The 22,132-nt window shown below is 42.1% G+C and overlaps 1 protein-coding gene across 4 annotated transcripts in view; it reads left to right on the top strand.

Moving 5' to 3' along the window:
* SLC39A11 (solute carrier family 39 member 11) overlaps nt 1-22,132 on the top strand; it is a 383,748-nt gene that overhangs the window by 20,400 nt on the left and 341,216 nt on the right. For all 4 annotated transcript variants that reach the window (XM_081321875.1, XM_081321877.1, XM_081321874.1 and 1 more), the window contains exon 4: nt 14,702-14,860. In XM_081321875.1, the coding sequence (XP_081178001.1) occupies nt 14,702-14,860 (159 nt within the window). The remainder of the gene's footprint in view (nt 1-14,701; nt 14,861-22,132) is intronic.

The following is a 22,132-nucleotide window of genomic DNA, read 5'->3' as shown; positions in this document are numbered from 1 at the left end:
GTAATTGTTTTTTTAAAAAGTATCTAAAAGAATGGTGCCCCAAAGCTAACTTTTTAAAATGAGGGTGGGGGATCACTTTAGCAATTTGTTTTGCTTGTGTTGGTTAAATATAGCAGGTTTATTTCCTGTCTTTTTAGTTAAGATGCCAGGTGATTTGGGATGGCTACTTTGAACATCTCAGTTCTTCTCCCTCTTGCAGGAGTAACAAAGAATTAAACTACGAATGTGCTTTTTAAAATTTTTATTAGCTATTGACTGGCTCAGATGTGAGGAATTTGATCCATAATCTGACATCATTGTTTTTGAAGAACAACTTGGATGATAGCATACCAAATGCCATACTTTCTAGCATTACTTGGAGAACTGTGTGTCTTATTTTGGGGGAAAAAGAGAACATTCCTCATATGTCACAAGGCTGTTCAAATGTTTCTTGTATTTCTAAGAGAAAGAATCAGATAAAAAAGTTGTCTCATGATCACGAAAGATGAATTAAAAGCTCTTGTATGAATAGTTGTGATCATTCACAGATAATTATATTCATTTTTTAGGTAGTTAGCAATTTTAGACAATTTTTGTTAGTTTTTAAACAATTAGTAATGAAACATAGCAGAGTGGAGGCCATGTGCCATGACACCATTACTGACTTTGTGGTGGATTAAAAGTTAACCTATTGTTCTTGCCAGAGAAATAGCTATATCATAGCTATTTGACATTAAGCAAATGTCAAGTAGCTATGAAATTTTCAAAGCTTATTGGATGGGCAGGCAACAGTTGGCTGAATGTCAACCCCATTAGGTAGCATAGACCAGGAAATTACCTCCAGAGGAAGGCTAAATCTACATTTATAATAATTAGCTGTAATAACGTACAATAGTTAATATCTTATCATATAATAATGTATAATAACATATTAAGAGACCATCGAGCAAGGAATAACATTAAAGGAGGATATGGCTAAAGGGGGACGCGGTGGCTCAGTGGGTTAGGACGCTGAGCTTGTCGATCAGAAGGTCGGCAGTTTGGCGGGTCGAATCCTGAGTGCCGCGTAACAGAGTGAGCGCCTGTTACTCGTCCCAGCTTCTGCCAACCTAGCAGTTCGAAAGCACATAAAAATGCAAGTAGAAAAATAGGGACCACTACGGTGGGAAGGTAACAGCGGTCCGTGCGCCTTTGGCGTCTAGTCATGCCAGCCACATGACCACGGAGACGTCTTCGGACAAGCGCTGGCTCTTCGGCTTTGAAACGGAGATGAGCACCGGCCCCTAGAGTCGGAAACGACTAGCACGCATGTGCGGGGGAACCTTTACCTTTACCTTTATGGCTAAAGGATCTGACCTCCCTTTTACTACTTGGAAGACCCTGAATAGTTTGAGAGTTGGAGTGTCTATATGTAAAACCAATATGCTCAAGTGGAGGCTCTTAGCAGCTAACAACACACTGTGTGAATGTGGAGAGACACAGAGCCCGGCCCATCTGCTGGTATGTCGGCTACTACCAGAAATGTACCGATAATGACTTGTTTTCGGCCAACAACAAAGCCAAGAAGGTGACTTCATTCTGGCAGTTCCAAATTTGATTTAGACATGAAAGAAAAAGAAGAATAACAGAATCTTGTAAGTGTGATTATGCTATATCTTCCTCCTTCTTATACTTCTGTGAATTAGGGAGTTGTCTGTCCGAGGCTCTTCCAGATATTATTTGACTGTTGTGGACTTAAAACATGTTTCACTCCTTATCATTATGGGAATGGTGCTTGTACATCTCCTTACTTCCTTACACCCTACATTGAAATAGCAAACTGAAGGGAAAGGGAATATCTACTATGTACTTTAGATTCATTTCCTTTTTTATAAGAATTTGACAGCAGGCTATTGAATGGAAAGTTGTTCACAGAACCCTTCTTGGACACACAGAGTGCACAAAGCGGAGAATGAACAGGCATATTATCTCCAAACACCAAGCTTTTAGATGGGAGGTCCAAAGATGAGCAGGGCTTGCATTGACTTTCTGCATGATCCAGGATCCTAGACAACCAATGTGAATACTATTTCCCCTCAGACTTCTTGCCTAAATACTTAGACGGGATAGAGATATGGGCAGATCTGTATATGCACAGCCTCATTTTCTACCCTGAACTCTGGACTTTCTATATATCCAACCAAATGCCTGAACAAGATTAGAAGCAGAGAAATTAGACAATTTTGAAATTTTGGGAAATAATAAACTCTTATATTCAGAGACAAACAAGGCACTTTAAGGTACTGTGCAGTGGGGATAAAACAAGTGTGACTTTTGATTAATTCAGTCATTTCATGCCAAGAATTGGAAAGAACTGTATTTATCTGAAAGGAAGAGTAGGCGGTCTGTGCCCACTTTATTCGTTTTATTAGAAGTGACAAACAAAAAAATAAATTTTACTTATTATATGTACAAAAAAGATCTCTTAAATTTTCTCAAAGATTTTTGGCTTGAAATACAGATAAACAGAAAACTAGCTCTAGGACTATTTTTGAAGGAGTTAAGATGTTTTGGGGATGGAATAAAACTTGAGGATAGCTTATTTGATCAGGATTAAAAGAGAAAAATAGTTCATCCGATTGCCTTTACTGGATTTTTGCTGATAAAGAAGAATGGTGAAGTATTTTGTTTCTGTTTTTTATTTACTAGATAAGCTATCTGTTTTTGGGGGGGAAGAGAAATTATTTTGTATTTAGATAGGGTGATAAGTTATTAAGATTACCTTTAATGATTGGGTGAAGGGGGAAACTACTACATTTTCCCCCCTTTTTCCCCCTTTTTTGTATTACTTGGTATTTTTGTCATTTGTATTTGTTTTTATTCTTTTCATTTATAATTCTTAATAAAATTATTATAAAAAAGAGAAATGAAATTGTAGGGATAAGTAAAATTCAATAGGAAGCAAATATTTATTTACCCAAACAGCTAAAGCATGGGGGGGGGAATAGTGGGATTCGGAGCGGTCACAAACATTGACTTTGCTTCTGGGAAGTTGGCAGTTAGTTTCGGAAATCACAATCACATGACCACAGGCCATAAATTTGCAAATAAAACTGGTATAAACATCATGGAAATGTCAATTTCATAAGAATAATATGTGCTGGATTTTTTGTGCCTTAATGGATGTTTTATGCCTTAATGGATTTTAGGTACTTTGATTTAAAAATTGTTGCAAGATAATGCACAGTTTGGGCCAGCTTAAGGGTGCAGACAGATAAACAGCTAAACACAACGGGAGTGTAATGTATGTATTTTCTTTGATTGCAACTTGAAATATTTAGGTTTATTTTTACTTTTAAAAATGTCATAATCTATTCTTTTCATTTGGGAAGGTTTCGTTCTCTTCCCCCCACGATAGGAATGCTGGGATATAATAGTAGAGATGACAGTTTATCTTCGACATGGGGAAGTAATGCCTGAAAAGGATTAGAATGGTTTCTTTCTTCTTCATCTGAGCCTTCGTTTTTGTCTCTAGTGCTCACATTTGGAAAAGGCTTATTCCAGATGCACTTGATACCTACTATTAAATAATGTAAAATTAATGTCAGTGGAACAGGTGTTTCTCGTCTTCTATCTTTTTTACTACACAGGAAGCTTTTAAAATGCTTTTTTATTTCCAGTCCAAGAATATAAATGTTAAATTGATCTCTTTTTTTAAAAAATAAATCAATCCAGCAACTTGTTGAAAGCACAAGGTGAGTGACTGTAAACCTCCTCTTTTATCATCCCCATTCTTCAATTGTCCAGTCATCTTGTGGCACATTGCATTTGAATGCTGTCCTTTTAGCTCTTAATTTAATCTTTCTTTCAGTTCATTGTGGTATTTTATTTCCTATACTTTCAGTGTCCATGGAAAGCAGCCAGGGAGTTTTGCTCTCTTTAAGGAACCCTGAAGCTTGGCAGTGCTGTGAGTCACTGATAAGATAATTATGGCAGCAAAAATACTGCATTAAAACACACACAGACACACACATTACCGTATATTGAATGCCAGCAAACTAGGGTGGGATTCTGCACTGCAGCTGTCTCTTTCTCCAAGGTACACATGCCAGAAGAAGTGAACTTTACCTAAATATATAAAATAAATAAAAATGCTGCACTCATGTGTCTTTCAATATGGATAGGGTCTACATTTCAGGGTATCGTACATTGTAAAGCTAAGACAGGCAATTCTACTACATCGTAGCAATTTTTCAGCTTGGCTATCTGTCCTTATAAATTTGGTGGGAGAGTGTTGAGCTTTTCTCTGTTACTCAGATTTGAAGGCTAGCAAGCAGAGATTCAAGCATAGAACTTTTTGATAAGCTAGTTGATTGTCAATATTAGGAAAATAGTCTCTCTCTCTCTCTCTCTCTCTCTCTCTCTCTCTCTCTCTCTCTCTCTCTCTCTCTCTCTGTGTGTGTGTGTGTGTGTGTGTGTGTAAACAGTCCCAAGGTTTGAACCTTAGCATCTCTTTTTCCTGCCCTAATGAACAGAATGGGTTGTTGCTCAAGGAAAAGCTTATTTTATGTATTTGTTTATTGAATTTATATATCTACCTATCTCGCTTGCATGTAACTCTGGCCAGTATACACAACTGAAATAAAAATTAACAATAGAATATAATTCAGTCATTATCAGATATAAACAGTTAAAGACTATGATAACAAAAGGAAAGTGCAGTCCACACATCAATTATTTAACTGGAGCCCCATTTCCATGGGATTCCCAGGCCCAATGGCACAACAAGCTTTGAGGGCCTTGAGGAAGGTCAAGAGAGGTGGGGCCAATCTCACTGCAGAGGGAATGCTATTCCAAAGGGTGGGGATCCATGGCAGAAAGAGCTGTCTTCTTGGGTCCTGCCAAATAAAACTCCTTGGCTGACAGGATACACAACATGTCCCTCCTGCTGAACCTGATGGGAAGATGTAATTGGGAAGAGGCAGTTCCTCAAAAACCTGTCCCTGTGGCATGGAAGGCTTTAAATGTCAAAACCAGCCCCTTGAATTGGATCTGGAAGCAAACTGGCAATAGTGCAGCTCATGGAGCACAGGGGTACCATCTACAGCTTATAACTAACTGCCTGAGCCATTGCATTTTATACCAACTGAAGCGTCCAGATGTTTTTGAAGGGCAGCCAGATGTAGAATGTGCCACAGTAATCCAGGTGGATCAGGTCAAAGTCCATCTTAATCTAGCATTTGTTTTCTCAAAGTTGCTATCAAATAGTGCTGGGGTGATTCCAAGCAGGACATTGAGGTCTGCCACTCTCTTCATGTTATAACCTTGGAACTTGTATTTGATCCTGACTTAGAGGAAATACTTTTCTAGTTCTTCTTTCTCTTTTTGCATTTTGCACTTAAAGTGGTTAGCGTTTCATAAAAGCAGAAGTCCTTTTATCTAATGATCACCAAGTATATTTAAGAAGATCTAGTGAAAAACTAAGGCTTTTAAAATATCCAGGTATGCAATATAGATAGAATTTTATCCAAGTGCCTGTTGACAGCAGGATTTATGCTGATTTTCCTTCAAGAAAGTTCATTTTCTGTGTATTTAATTACTTTTTCTTTTTTTTATCATTTCACATCAGTTAGGGTGGCATACTGCTGTACAGATAGTCCTTGACTTGCAACCGTTCATTTAGTGATCATTGGAAGTTGCAACAGCACAGAAGAAAAGTGACTTTTGATTGTTTTTCACACCTACTACTGTTGCAGCATCTCCATAGTCATGTGATCAAAATTCAGACACTTGGCAATTGGTTCATATTTATGACGGCTGCAGTGTCCCATGGTCATGTGATCACCTTTTGTCACCTTCTGACAAAGTCAATGGGGAAGCCAGATTCACTTATGAACTCTTACTAATTCAACAACTGTAGTGAATCACTTAACAACCGTGGCAAGATCGTAAAATGGAACCAAAATTCTTGCTTAGCAACAGAAATTTTGGGCTTAATTGTGGTCATAAGTCGAGGACTATCTGTATACAACTTCACTGTATGTATGTGGGGGCTATAGGATGAGTGCGTATAGTCAAGGCTATGGTCTTCCCAGTTGCAATGTATGGCAGTGAAAGTTGGACCATAAAAAAGGCTGAGTGCCAAAGAATTAAGGCCTTTGAACTCTGGTGCTGGAAAAGACTCCTGCGAGTCCCTTGGACTGCAAGGCGATCAAACTGGTCAGTCCTAGAGGAGATCAACCCTGACTGCTCTTTAGAAGGCCAGATCCTGAAGCTAAAACTCAAATACTTTGGTCACCTAATGAGAAGGAAGGATTCACTGAAGAAGAGCCTAATGCTGGGAAAGGTTGAGGGCAATCGAAGAAGGGGACGACAGAGAATGAGGTGGCTGGATGGAGTCACTGAAGCAGTAGGCATGAGCTTAAATGGACTCCAGAAGATGGTAGAGGACAGGAAGCCCTGGAGGAACGTTGTCCATAGGGTCGCGATGGGTTGGACACGACTTCGCAACTAACAACAACAATAGGATGAGTTAGTAGTAGGCAAACTAATATAATATTGATGTTTGGGTTTAGAATGTAGAAGCTGTATTTATGAAAAGAAGGTTCTGGGGTAGTTTTCCTTTGTCTCTAGATGAAGCCTAAAAGCTGGGTACTGATCTCATGCCACATGGCTCAGATCTTTCATGATCTCAGTGGAGAGCCTTTCCACTGGGCTTTTGGACTCATCTATGGCTGTCTGATTGCTTATAGTGATCAGAGTGAATGATCTGCAGGCAAAACTAGTATCTGGTGGCTACAGTGGAGAGACCCATTCACCAAGATCATGAAAAACGATGTGGAGTGTTAAATTCTGCATGTGGTACAAGCAGGATAACTTTCTAACCAGATGAGCAAGTTCCAAAGAAAAAGACCAACTGCTACAAGGAAGATACTCTTAATCTTGCAAACAGATTGACGCAGTGAGATCAGCTACAGCTGAACAAAGAGAAGGAGAGCAAATACATATGCATTTCATAGATGGTGCTTTGGGAGAGAAAGGGTAGCCGTAAGCTCATCCCACAGTTCTTATCTACTTGAAGATCTCATTACTTTTGGTTTTGCTATTTGAATTCATGATTTGCTATTTTGTTGTTTGATGTCAGAACAGAACCCAGCAAATAATGAGGTTACATTTGCAATGTAAAATCATCTTAGTATTATTTTTATCTGTTAGTTTTATAAATGTAAATGAGATGTTTTCTTTCATGTTCAAATTGGGGTGATGGTGGTAAAGAAAAATAAATTTCATGAGCTTGGTTGCTGATTTTAATTATGAGGAACTTCAAGTGCATTATTTGCATGCCTTCAAAATATAGAGTAATTTCCACTCTGCATGATATCTCTATAGTTTATTGTCCACAATCCCTTGCATTACTTTGATTTTCATGGCACCTCTTGCTTACGTAACTGTGCATATTTCTGTTGAATAGAGAGAAACCCAATATGAATTCTCAAAAAAAAAAAAGACTCTAAAAATTTATATCTGGTCCACAGCTGAGCTACTTTGGGCTTCACTTGATTCAGGTTATGATAAATTGTATTTTCCAGTAGACGTGATCCCTTGTTCATGGCTTCCTTACAGAGTGAGTGATTAATTTGATACTGGCCCTTAGTAGACTTTATTGCTGTCCATTGATCTTTGACCAGAGCATTAAAAATGACCCAGGCCAGCTAGATTACTAATCTTTACTGTTCTCAGGTCTTTAACTTCAAGGCTCATTTAAGATTCTCGTTTTATTTTATTTGCATATTATTGTTTTGGCTTCCAATTCTCACCATTTCCCCCATTTTTTAAAAAACAAATGGATGTAGGGAAAAGTTTGATAGGGTTTCTGGTGTCTCTAGTTCTGGATCTTAAATCATGAGCTGAAGACTAGTGGTTTAGGCCAGGGGTGTCCAAACTTTTTTCAAAGAGGGCCAGATTGGATGAAGTGAACATGCTGGAGGGCCGAACATTTTTCCGAACATTCTTTGAACAATTACAATTAAATGCAAATGAATTATTTTATGCCAAGTTAATTGCAAATGGCATACTTTTCATTTTATAACATAAGATCAACTGACAGCTGAGTTTTCACAATGTATTTTAAATAAATTTTAAAAAAAACTTACCTGCACTAATGTGAAGGGTGAAACTGAGATCTGTACTGCAGCAAATAGGCTCGGTCTGGTACAAAGGCAGTGGTTTTGATGCGCAATTCAATTCTCCGTGCTATAGTGTTACGAGCCAGGCAAATGTTGGCAAATGTTATTTGCTTTGACAAGGTCAGACTCTCTGGTAACAGCTCACACACTTCCACCACTTCACAAATTCTGCTAGGCCAGGGCCCTACCTACCCCTGTCCAGCTCCCCACATCCCAGCCCATAAAATGGCTGTGAAACACAGAATGTGCGCACGTGCACACACACACACACACACACAGACAGACAGACACACCCGCCCTTCCCTGGACGTCGCTTTCGCCCAGGGGAGCCAGATGGCTTCGAAGCCGGGGCAGCTCCGGCGGCAAAGAAGGCGCGCCCTCGCTGCACCGGCACAGACGCCGCGCCAAGCCCGCGGCGGGGGGAGGAGCGTGGCGGTTCGGCCAGACAGGAAAAGGTGCGGGAAGCGGCCGCCGCCTGGTAACGGCGCCTGGGCTCACAACGTGGAGGCGGCGAGCAAGCACGCGCTCAGGGCAAGGCGGCCGCGGTCCGGTGAGGGAAGAGCGCTGAGGGAGTGGCTGGCCGGGCTGTGCTGCTGCCGAGCGAAGCTCGGCCGGGGCGCCCGCTCTGCTCTGCCTGGCGCCAGCTCAGAGACTCCGCCCGCCAGGCCCTTCTCCCGCTCAGCCAGGCCAGGCGCGCACCGTCAGCCTCGCTGCACCGGGACAGACGCTGCGCCAAGCCCGGGGTGGGGGGGGAGGAGCGCGGCGGTTCGGCCAGGCAGGAAAAGGTGCAGGAAGCGACCGCCGCCTGGTAAAGGCGCCCGGGCTCACAACGTGGAGGCGGTGTAGTGAGGCTGACGGTGCGCGCCTGGCCTGGCTGAGCAGGAGAAGGGCCTGGCGGGTGGAGTCTCTGAGCTGGCGCCAGGCAGAGCAGAGCGGGCGCCCCGGCCGAGCTTTGCTCGGCAGCAGCGCAGCCCAGCCGGCCACTCCCTCAGCGCTCTTCCCTCACTGGACCGCGGCCGCCTCGCCCTGAGCGCGCGCTTGCTCGCCGCCTCCACATTGTGAGCCTGGGCGCCGTTACCAGGCGGCGGCCGCTTCCCGCACCTTTTCCTGCCTGGCCAAACCGCCACGCGCTCAGCCAGGCCAGGCGCACACCGTCAGCCTCGCTGCACCGGCACAGACGCCACGCCAAGCCCGGGGCGAGGGGAAGGAGCGCAGCGGTTCGGCCAGGCAGCCGGCCCTTCAACCCACCGGAGGAGGGGCAGATCGGCGCGGCCGGAGTCGGGAAAGCCACTAGAAGGGGGAGGGGAGTCATTTCTGCAGCCGAAAAAGTTGTCTCGGATTCCATGGCGGAAGGTCACCCCCGGGACTCCAGCGCCAGGCAGGGCTGAGAGGGGGATTGGGGGGAGAAAGGGAGGGAAGGAGACAAGGAGGAGAAAGGACGAATGGGGGGAGGGAGGGAAGGAGAAAGAGAGAAGGAAGGAAGAAAGGAAGGAAGGAAGAAGAGAGAATGGAGGCAGGAGAGAGGAAGAAGAAAGAGAAAAGAGAGAGAGAAAGAAAGAAAGAAAGAGAAAAGAAAGAAAGAAATTGGAGGCTTGGACAGACCCCGCTCCAGGCTCCGGGGCCGCCGCCACGGAATGCCCAGCCTCGGGGGGGAGTCTTCTGCAGGCGTGCCCTGGCCCCCTCCCCTCCCCTCCCTCCCTCCCTCCCTCCCTCCTGCGGCCCGTCCCTAAGGCGGCGCCCGTGGGTCCCCGGACTCACAGCACGCAGAGGGCGAAGGCGCCGGCCACGCTCTCGCTGTCATGCACCAGGAAGCTGCCGGCCCGCCCGGCCCACGCCAGCAGCTCCTCGGCCGCCGCCGGGCTCAGGTCCTTGTGGTACCAGAGCGACCAGCCTGGCACCGCCGGAGCCCCCGTGCCCGGGAGCCCCAGTGCCGCCGAAGCCGGAGCTGCCGCCATGGGCAGCCGTGGCGCGCAGGGAAGGTGCTCAGCGGGACGGGCGGGGAGGCCGAGACCCCCGCCGGCCACCCCCGCCTCGCCCACAGCGCCGCATGGCCCGACCGGAGACCCCCGGCCGCTCAGGGCATGCCCGGCCCAGCGGCTCCTCCTCTGGGCTACGCTCCGGCCGGGATGAGGGCACGATCCGCTCTCCGCACGCTTCCCCTGCGCACTGGAGCCGCCCCGGACCCCGAGCAGGCCTGGCGGAGGAGGAGGAGGAGGCGGAGGAAGCCGCGTGGAGCCCCGGAGCCTGGCTGGTAGGGTGGGGGCGGCAGCTGGGCCGGCCTGCGCTTCCTGGGGCGGCCCCTCGGCGGGGGAGGCGGGAGCTGCTCCCGAAGGGGCGGCCCTCAATCAGAAGGGAGGGCCGTGGGAGGGCCGTGGGAGGGCCGCATTTACATACAGCAGGGAGGGCTGTTAGAGGGCCGTATTAAACCGCCCCGCGGGCCGCAAATGGCCCGCGGGCCGGACTTTGGACATGCCTGGTTTAGGCAAATGGCCAAAGAGAGAAACTTGTTTATGTTTATTATTGGCCTTGCAGTGTACTTTACTACACAGTGAGTTAAAAAAAGGCACTTTGTAGGCCTTTAAAGAGAAGCTGGGACAATTTGAAATTAAGTAGTTAAGGGCAGAAAAGACTTTAAGCACCTGATTCCTTTGAAAATTCTTTCTTTAAAGGATAGCACAGTTGGCTACTTCTCTTTATCAGCATAGCCAATTTAAAACTACTCTTGTTACAAGCAGACTATTGGTGTAGTCCCCAGTGTCTGTTCTGTAAAAGTTATTTTGATGTTATTACTGCTCAATGGAATAAATCTGCCAGCTTTTTCATGCTAGTTGCTGCACCTCTGATTGCCAATTCCATTCAAGGAAAAGAAGTTTCTTAATAGTTGAGCTTAATTCATAAAGTGTTCTCAGTAGAAACAAATAGAGAATAAACATTCCGTCTGAATATTATGCTGCTGTCATTTGAGGAAATATGTGTATTTAGAACTCCAGAAAATCTATTATGGCATCTTTGGTGTAAAAAAAAATCATGCTATTTTATACTTTGACATCTACTGTTCAACTGAATTAGGAAAAGGCTAGATGGAGAGTGTGGGAGGGGAAAGGAGGTACACTGGATAATTACAAAAGCCAAAAATACCAAAAAGAAGTCAAGATGGGCTTCATTGATTATAGGAATGCCTGAGATTCTGTCAATCACATCAAGCTGTAGAATGTGCTCAGAAAAATGGGAATCCCAGGACATCTCATTGTCCTCATGAGAAACTTATATACAGGCCAGGAAGCCACAGTATAAATAGAATATGTACAGTTTTAAAACTGGAGGAAGAAACATCAATAATTTGTGCTATGTTAATGGCACTACCTTGCTAGCCAAAATGCAAAGAATCTGCAAGCTCTAGCAATAAAAGTAAAGGAGTAAAGTGAAAAATGGGACTAAATTAAATCAGTGGACAACCAGGTAGGACAACCAGTTTTAGAATTGGCAGTGGAGATATCAAAATAGTAGACTGCTTCTGTCTTTCAGGATCAGTCGTCAGGCATAAAGGAACAAGCAGTTAAATCTGGAACAATCTGCAGCTGAACATGCTTAAAATTGTAGAGATGTGAATGGATTTTAGGAGGAACCCTTCTATTGCCTCTTCCTATATTTGACAGCACAGTATTAGCAGCAGTATCCTTCAAGTTTTGGGGTTCTATAATATCTCAGGATTTGGAAATGGAAATCTAACTTTAGAACCATCATCAAAAAGACACAACTTCTGGGTCAACTTAAGAAGTTCAGACTGCCCCAGGAGCTGTTGATACAGTTCTATAAAGGAATTATTGAGTCTGTCATTTTTGTCCCAAAGATGCTATTTTCATGAGACAAGTGGACTTTCTTGTTTTTCTTTGAAGATGTTTCGCTTCTCATCCAAGAACTTCTTTAGCTCTGACTGGATGGTGGGGAATGGCAGGATTTATACTCCATGCAGATAGCTGGTCATTTGCATTCTTTTAGTGGGTCATTGAAGCCCCTGGAGGCTTATCTGTGTTGTCAGGGTCCCCTGAGTAGTGCAAATGGGTGTGGAGCCTTGTTGGAACAGACACTTGGTGGAGCAGTGGGCTAATGCCTCCTTAAGTAACACCAGCTGCCTGCAATTAGTGCAGGTTCGAGTCCCACCAGGCTCAAGGTTGACTCAGCCTTCCATCCTTCCGAGGTAGGTAAAATGAGGACCCAGATTGTTGGGGGCAATAAGCTGACTTTGTAATAATGCCGCTTGGGGGGACCTTAAAGCCCTAATAAGCAGGCATATACATAGAATGAAGGCTACTGCTAAGCTTGTAAGCCACCCTGAGTCTTCGGAGAAGGGCGGGATATAAATGGGATTAAAAAAAACAACTTCACATCCTGGACATAAACTGTTTCAACACCTCCCCTTGGGATCCCACTGTAGGGCATTACATACCAAAACAATTAGACATAGGGACAGTTTTTTCCCTTGTGCCATCACTCTGCTGAACACCTAATCCTCACAATACTGTCTAATGTCTAGGTATTTTCACCATGTTGTATGGCTGTGGTATTATTATTATCTTTCTCATCTCCTCTACTACCCCCTCTTATTGGTATCATTATTATGATGGTTATTACTCTGTTGTTTTGCATGTACACTGAGAGCTTCTGCATTGCAGACAAATTCCTTGTCTGTCTAATTACACTTGGCCAAATAAAATGTTCTGTTCTGTTCTGTTCCATTCTGTTCCAAATACATGACAGACTAGCACTTGATAGAACAGCTACAAAGGCCTTGGAATAGATATTCAAATGTCAGGATATATCTATACCTACAAATATCAGAATGGTGGAACCACAGTATTCCCTGTAACACTATATGGATGAGAAAGTTGGACTTCAGTGGGATAAAGGTAAAGGTTCCCCCGCACATGCGTGCTAGTCGTTTCCGACTCTAGGGGCCGGTGCTCATCTCCGTTTCAAAGCCGAAGAGCCAGCGCTTGTCCGAGGACGTCTCCGTGGTCATGTGGCCGGCATGACTAGATGCCAAAGGCGCACGGAACGCTGTTACCTTCCCACCGTAGTGGTCCCTATTTTTCTACTTGCATTTTTACATGCTTTCGAACTGCTAGGTTGGCAGAAGCTGGGATGAGTAACAGGCGCTCACTCTGTTATGTGGCACTCGGGATTCGACCCGCCAAACTGCCGACCTTCTGATCGACAAGCTCAGCGTCCTAACCCACTGAACCACCGCGTCCCTATATTCAGTGGGATAGGAAGAGTATTAACACTTTTGAATTTTGGTGTTAGAAAAGACTTGAGAATATTGTGGACAACCAAGAAAACAAATTGATGGATCATTGAACAAATCAACCCAAAGTTCTCATTTTAGGCACAAATGACAAAGGTTAAATTAGTCTACTTTGCATACACATGAAGGCCCAGCTCACTGGAGAAGGCTCTAATGAAGGGAAAAGGAACAAGAAAAAGATGACCAGCAGCAAATGTGAATGGACTCAGTTACAGTTGCAATGGATGCATCATTGGAAGACCCAAAGGATCAATTTAGGGACAGGCCATCTTGAAGAACATCTATTTATGTGGTTACTAAGAGTCAAAAAGCACTTGATGGCATGTAATCAATCCTCCACATAAATTCTAAGTGTGCGATATGATTATATGCACTTCAATACAAATATTAAATACATGCTTATTTGGAAAACAGAAGGCACACATATAGAGTACCAGTGGGAAGAAACCCAGTCAATTAAAATACCTCAGTAAAGCTCTTGTGGAGAGGGGGAACTGGGATGGAGTTTTTAAAAATTGGTAATTATTTCATTTAACCAGTGATCAAGAAAATATAAGATAATTGAATAAACTGATCAACTGGCATTCTCTGAAGACAAGGAATAAATATAGCTAACAGTTCTTCAAGTCCTAACAATCATTATCATGATCTATTAAGATTTAGCCCAGGTGTGCTTTTAGAAAACACCTGCTGCATTGCTTTTAAGCAAAAATTGATTTAGTGAGAACAACAACAACTTGGAATAAAATATAGGAATTAAGCAGGAATAATACTGTAGTTGGATTGGAAATTGGCGAAGCTTCTGCGCATTCTCAAGGCATAGCTGAATAATCTTTCGGCGATCTGCTCAAATTGCACTGGTCAGAGCCCGAGTGAAAAAACAGTGGTTAAATAATAAAACGACCACGTGGTGAACAGCGTTTAGATTTTCTTTGGAAGCTGCATATACCGAATATGAGTTTACTAAATATGAGATTAGTCTGAGTGACATCTCCCAGCCCTGTGGTTCTATGATTCCTAGATGGCAAGCTGCTGACTTTTAATTTGAAATAAGACTCTGCTTAACTTTTTTTTTTAAAAAAACCAAGGAACAATACTGTATGTTGTATATAAACCTGCACCCCTCCTTCTCTCTCTGTTTGGTAAATGGAAATGGATATTAACAGCAACTTTCTTTCATTGGGTTGCCATGGAATGAGCATAAGGTTGATTTAATGGTGACTTGAATAGCCTACTGTTTTCTGTTGTTTAGGTTATGCTGGCTGCTTCTTACTGGTCCCTTCTTGAACCTGCTATTGAACTAGCTGAGGACTCTGGGAAGTTTGGAGCTTTCGCCTTCCTTCCTGTAGCCATTGGCTTCACTCTGGGAGCAGCATTTGTATACTTCACTGACCTCCTCCTTACATGGCTGGTGAGTAGCTCTCAAAATCTGGTTACCCAAGGCCAATTTGTAGTTATTTTTGGTATGTTGGGAATTTACTCTTGGCCTGCCCTGAATGAAGCAGCTGGTACCAGGTAAGGTATATCTTTTTCGATCCAGCTTTCTTCTCAAGACCTTTGGTGAGTTTGGGGAAGATAAAAGATGGAGCAATGTTTCTTTGGTGCTTTGTTCCTTTGATGCCTCACTGTGTGTTCTAAATCACAGTTATTATAGGAAGGGTCCATGACTATGAGATGAAACCTGTTTCCCTTTCCTCTTTTCCTGTCTATTGTGAAAGAATCCCCTTGCCATTCCAGATAATCCCACTCAGTAATTCCTGCTGTTGCCTCCTCCAATTGGAACAGGAGTGAGACACTTTTGACTTTTATAACTCCAAAGATCTTGATTTTCTCGTAATTTTTGTTTATAAAGATTTCCCTGTGTTTGCAGCTTTTTCTTTGTTTGGGGGGAAAATGTTCAGAGGAAGTTGAAGGAAAACCAAATAAAGAGAAAAGACACGGAAGGAAGATCAGGTGTGAAGGACTAGAACTGGTGTGATCTTTTTTTCCGTGGTCTTGCCAAGACGTGCAAAAAGTTTAAAATTTCAAGAATCTTATTTTAATACTGAAACATGTTCTGATCTTATTTGCAGTGTTCTGAGTGTACTGAAAGCATTTTAAGCTTAAACATTTGGAATTCAAAATATTTGGATATCATCATTCTCCTTCACTATGTACCTTCTCTGTCTTTTTGTCTCTGTGTCCTTGCTAGATGTCAAGAAGCCAAAACCATTCTGTTTTCCCATCTGCTACAGTATGTATTCACAATGGGAAGACAGTAAACAGAGAAATCTAGGATGGGCACTGATGGCCATCTTGACAAATGGCATTGCATCTGTAGGTATCTTGTCAACCATGCCAGTCTTAGGATATTGGACTATTTCAGTGCTTATGTTTCTGTATTCTTTGTGGTTATGAAAATGAGAGAACTCAGTTTCTTTACTCATTTTCTTTCTAGTAGATGTCTTTTCTATTTTAAATCCAAATATTTTTTAAGCAGTTTAAGGGAATTCTTACTTTGGAGATTTTGAAATGGTGTTTTGAGCAGTGGTCTATTCCCTTAATTTTTTAGCAAAGAGCTAGAACATAGATGTAACCCTCAAATGCTGTCTTTATCTTGGAAATGTTTTCTCAGCTCCTGGATGAATGGATGGATCTTTAATTAGGCAGAGAAAGGCAGTTATTTTCAAGGATATCTTTTACAGAGCTGCAAATTGAAAGGCATAGGTAGTCCTCGACTTATATCCATTCATTCAGTGACCATTTAGAGTTATGATAGAGCTGAAAAAATGGATGTATGAATGACCTCAAAGGTTTGGACATTGCAGCATCTCTGTGGCCGTGTGAATATTATTCAGGTGCTTGGGTGCCTGGCGTGCAGTTACAATGTTCCAGGAAGCCATGATGTGATTGCCATTTGTGACCTTCCCTGCTGGGTTCGCCACAAGCAAACTCAATGGGGAAGCCACAGGTAAGATTGCAAGTCATTTCAGTAAGTCACTTCCACTTTATGTCTCACCCACAGTACACCCCACCCCATGTACAGCTGCTGTTGGTCTCCCCAGACCTTGACTCACATGCACTGGCTCTTCCATATCCTCCCACGATCTCCCCCACAGCACTCCACACTCTTTACCTGGGACTCCTGGGCTCTTTCTGCTTAACCACCCACAGGTCTTGGGATTATGATGGTAACTGGGACTGGTTGGGATTGAATTGGATTGAACTGAATACTTTATTTGGCCAAATGTGATTAGACACAGAAGGAATTTGTCTCCAGTGCAGAAGTTCTCAGTGTATATGTAAAGAATAATCATCATTGTAATAATAAAGAAGTAAAGTAAAGGAGTAAAGAAGATAAGGATAATACTACAGTCATACTACATGGGTAAATACACATAGACATTAGATTAGATTACTATTGTTAAGTAATGCATTCATGTGATGTCACGGTTTATGACTATTTATCTTAGTAATATCAATTCAGGTCTTAACTGTAACCAGACGACTACTTGCATGTGTTGATATTGGCTATTAATTCAGTAGATACAGGTTCATACAGGACAAATATATACAACTGTTTAAAGGCCTATACTTTATTTTCAACAAAAATTAATAGTGTTTCAGGAAGTGTACCAAGATTTCTGGGCAGATGTACAAAAAGCATAATTCTGTACATAATACTCACATGTCTTGCTATAAGAGGACAGTTTTTCTAGTATTTATGAACCACATCTGACATTTCCTCTTTTATCTAAATTTACCAAAAAATGTAGTTAAGTTCCTTTTCTATCTCCTTCCCTCCCTCCTCCTCTTTTTTAATCTCCCTCCTGATAAAGATCTAGTTAGCAGCTTGTTAATACTGCTTTTTCCATTAACTAAAATTGAAGTGAGGAAGAAATCCCTTTTAAGGTTTCTACAACGTGACTGAACTGCTAACGTCTTCTAAATTATCTAAGTCTGCAGTATTGAAGTCAAGGAGTAGGTTCAAAATACTGAACTTCTGAGATATCCTTCTATCCCAATATTTAATGTGATACTTTATGAATGTTGTTTCATTGGGTCTCAAACATCCTAATAGATGTTTGGAAGATTATATTGGTTTATAATCACAAGTTAGGATTTCATAATTTTCATAAGTAATTCATTTCAACAAACATAACTGTAGGCAGCTAACTTAGATCTAGAGATGCTTCTTCTGTATCTTCCCCGAACATGCAGACAACACCCTTTAGAAGTAAAATTACCTTTAACATTTTAATACAATAAATAACCTTTTATTCAGGTTAACTACTAGGTTGCTGGTAACAAAGAAGACTTCTTGGCTTTGGTAGACTAAATTAACCACAGAATTAGACATTTTGATATATTGTAGTTTGGCAATTTCATAGTTCAATTTCAGTTTTGATGTTCTTTGTTCCCTTTAGAATGGCTATTACAGTCAGTTACAGAATGTTCTCTTAGTATGGAATGATGTCTCCCTTTGGTTATTCAATGCCGTCAGTCTTGATGTGAGAAATACATTTCTATATTATTTTGTACAGACATTGCCCAGTTTGTTTTATGTAAAGTACAGAAGGGCATTGCTGATGGGCATTGGGTGACTGCCCTCTCCCAGGAGTTTGATTCTGACCGGCTCAAGATTGACTCAGCCTTCCATCTTTCTGAGGTCATTAAAATGAGGACCCAGATTGTTGGGGACAGTATGCTGACTTTGTAAACTGCTTAGAGAGGGCTGTAAAGCACTATGAAGCGGTATATAAGTCTAAGTGCTATTGCTATTGGAAAATAAATAAGTGAATTAATGAATGATGTTGTCAAAGTCTGTTTACTGAACAAGTGGTTGGTAATTGAGGACTACTTAGAGTGCTCATTTACCAACTGTTTATTAGGACTGACAACTTTGTTGCTAAGTGGTGCGGTTGTTATGTGTAACTTCATGAGACTGTGACAAGTTATGTCACTTCTGGCTATAATAGTTAACCAATTTAACATAGGTCACAAAGAATGGCATCATGTTAGTGTGACTTGGAACTTCTTGAGAGTTTCTCCATTGATTTTGCTTGTCAGAAGCTGACTGTTGCAAATGATGATCATAGAACTGCAATCACCATTAAATGTATGCTGGTTGCCAGGCACTAGAATCATTATCAGATGACCGTGGGGATGCTTCAATGTCTGAAACCTCAAGGACCACTTGTAAGTTTCATTTTTCAATGCTATCGTACATTTGAATGATCACTGAACTGGAGATTGGTGAATGATCACTGAACTGATGTCCTTATCATCGTGGGGGATTGGAATGTTAAAGTAGGAAGCCAAAAGATAACCGGAATAACAGGCAAGTTTGGCCTTGGAGTACAAAATGAAGCAGGGCACAGGCTGATAGAATTTTGACAAGAGAATACGATGGTCATAGCAAACACTCTTTTCCAACAACACAAGAGACGGCTCTACACATGGACATCACCAGACAGTCAACACAGAAATCAGATTGACTATGTGCTCTGCAGCCAAAGATGGAGAAGCTGTATACAGTCAGTAAAAACAAGACCAGGAGTTGACTGTGGCTCAGACCACGAGTTTCTCGTTGCAAAGTTTAGGCTTAAACTGAAGAAAGTAGGGAAAAGCACTAGGCCACTCAGGTATGAATTAAATCATATCCCTGTTGAATATACAGTAGAGGTGACAAATAGATTTAAGGAATTAGATCTGATAGACAGAGTGCCTGAAGAACTATGGACAGAGGTTCACAACATTGTACAAGAGGTAGCAACTAAAACCATCCCAAAGAAAAAGAAATGCAAGAAAGCAAAATGGCTGTCTGAGGAAGCTTTGCAAATAGCTGAGGAAAGGAGGGAAGCGAAAGGCAAGGGAGAAAAAGAAAGATACACCCAATTGAATGCAGAATTCCAGAGAATAGCTAGAAGAGATAAGAATGCCTTCTTAAATGAACAGTGCAAAGAAATAGAAGAAAACAATAGAATAGGGAGGACCAGAGATCTCTTCAAGAAAATTGGAGAGATGAAGGGAACGTTTCATGCAAAAATGGGCATGATAAAGGACCAAAATGGCAGGGACCTAACAGAGGCAGAAGAGATTAAGAAGAGGTGGCAAAATTACACAGAAGAACTATACAAGAATGAGCTTAATGTCCCTGATAACCATGATGAGGTGGTCACTGACCTCAAGCCAGACATCCTAGAATGTGAAGTGAAGTGGGCCTTAGAAAAGCTGAGCAACCACAAATCTAGTGGAGGTGACAGTATTTCAGCTGAGCTATTCAAAATCTTAAAAGACGATGCAGTAAAAGTGCCACACTCAATTTGCCAGCAAATTAGGAAAACTCAACAGTGGCCACAGCATTGGAAAAGATCAGTTTACATTCCAATTCCAAAGAAAGGCAGTGCCAAAGAATGTTCAAACTATCGCACCATTGCACTCATTTCTCATGCTAGTAAAGTCATGCTTAAAATCCTACAAGCTAGACTTCAGCAGTATGTGGACCGAGAACTACCAGAAGTACAGGCAGGATTTCGAAGAGGCAGAGGAACCAGAGATCAAATTGCCAACATACGCTGGATCATGGAGAAAGCTAGGGAGTTCCAGAAAAACATCTACTTCTGCTTCATTGACTATGCTAAAGCCTTTGATTGTGTGGATCACAACAAACTGTGGCAAGTTCTTAAAGAGATGGGCATACCAGACCATCTTATTTGTCTCTTGAGAAACATATATGCGGGTCAAGAAGCAACTGTGAGAACTGGACACGGAACCACTGATTGGTTCAAAATTGGGAAAGGAGTCCGGCAAGGCTGTATACTGTCGCCCTGCCTATTTAACCTATATGCAGAGCACATCATGAGAAAGGCAGGGCTAGATGAATCAAATGTTGGAATTAAGATTGTCAGAAGAAATATCAACAACCTAAGATACGCAGATGATACCACTCTAATGGCAGAAAGTGAAGAAGAACTAAAGAGCCTCTTGTTGCGAGTGAAGAAGGAGAATGCAAAAGTTGGGTTGAAACTAAACATTAAGAAAACTAAGATCATGGCATCTGGCCCTCTCAATTCCTGGCAAATAGATGGGGAAGAAATGGAGGTAGTGACAGATTTTATTTTCCTGGGCTCCAAGATCACTGCAGACGGGGACTGCAGCCAAGAAATTAAAAGACGCTTGCTCCTGAGGGGGAAAGCAGTGGCAAATCTAGACAGCACGCTAAAAAGCAGAGACATCACCCTGTCAATAAAAATGCGTATAGTCAAGGCTATGGTCTTCCGAGTTGCAATGTATGGCAGTGAAAGTTGGACCATAAGAAAGGCTGAGCGCCAAAGAATTGAGGCCTTTGAACTATGGTGCTGGAAAAGACTCCTGCGAGTCCCTTGGACTGCAAGGCGATCAAACCGGTCAGTCCTAGAGGAGATCAACCCTGACTGCTCTTTAGAAGGCCAGATCCCCTGAAGTTGAAACTCAAATACTTTGGCCACCTAATGAGAAGGAAGGACTCACTGGAGAAGAGCCTAATGCTGGGAAAGATTGAGGGCAAGAGAAGAAGGGGACGGCAGAGAATGAGGTGGCTGGATGGAGTCACTGAAGCAGTAGGTGTGAGCTTAAATGGACTCCAGAAGATGGTAGAGAACAGGAAGGCCTGGAGGAACGTTGTCCATGGGGACGCGATGGGTCAGACACGACTTTGCAGCTAACAACAACTCCAAGTATCTATTTGTTGTTTCTTAATTCTTTTTTCATCTACTGATCCTTCTAGCAGGGTTCCTTGTATAGGTTCTTTTCATGAATACATGACCCACTTATCTCAGATTTGGTTGGTTTGATGTTCTTCATGACCTATCTTTCTTCTTGTGCCATATCTAGGATTTCAGATTGATCTTTTGTGACTTGAAGAGATTCTCAAGATTTTCCTCAAAGCTGCATTTTAAAAAAACTGTCAGTCTGTTCTCAGTCTCCTTTAGCACTTTCCATGATTTGCAGTTTAAAGGAGAGATGACCAAATATGGTATTGATCACAACCTGTTTCTCACAATATTTCAAATATGATATTTGGTCATTCTTACATTTTAAATCCATTTCTCTTGAGGTCAGAATATACTTCATGTCTAAAAAACATTCCTGATAATTTCTATTTTCCTCTTTATTTTCCCATGTTCCACTCTAAACAAAGTATCTGGACAAAATACCTTTCTTGCTGCAGAAGAGCATTATTGACTATAGTTTATATTTCTGAGGCTCTTTTTTGTTGAAGCTACATTCATCTTGGTTTCTTTTTTGTATTAAAATATAACTTGTACTTTTCACTTCTTTTTTCTCAATTAGGAGGTTCAGGTTCTGTTCTTTTTCTGTCAGAAGTACAGAATTTGCTACATATCTTAAATTGTTTTCATACTACCTACCTTTAATTCCAGAAGTATTGAAGTTCCTGATGTAGTATTTAGTTCATCAAATATTTCTTCAGTACAGACATAGAAAAGGAGAGGTGAAAGGACATAATTCTAGTTAACTTTTTCATTAAAAACTTGTTTGAAAAAGCTCTTTCAGTCTTAAAAGAAATTTGAGCTCAATATAGATTCACTATCATTCTAATACCTTTGGCATCCATTCCAATTCCCTTCCAAGATTGTGATCAATATTTCATGGTTTATAGGATCAAAGGCTTCTGAGTAATTGACAAAGCATGAAAATGGGT

This window comes from Vipera berus (genome assembly GCF_964194415.1).
Source record: "Vipera berus genome assembly, chromosome: 2".
In the NCBI taxonomy this organism is placed as follows: Eukaryota; Metazoa; Chordata; class Lepidosauria; order Squamata; family Viperidae; genus Vipera; species Vipera berus.
The sequence above is the reverse complement of the archived record's forward strand: the minus strand, read 5'-3'. Positions and strand labels throughout refer to the sequence as shown.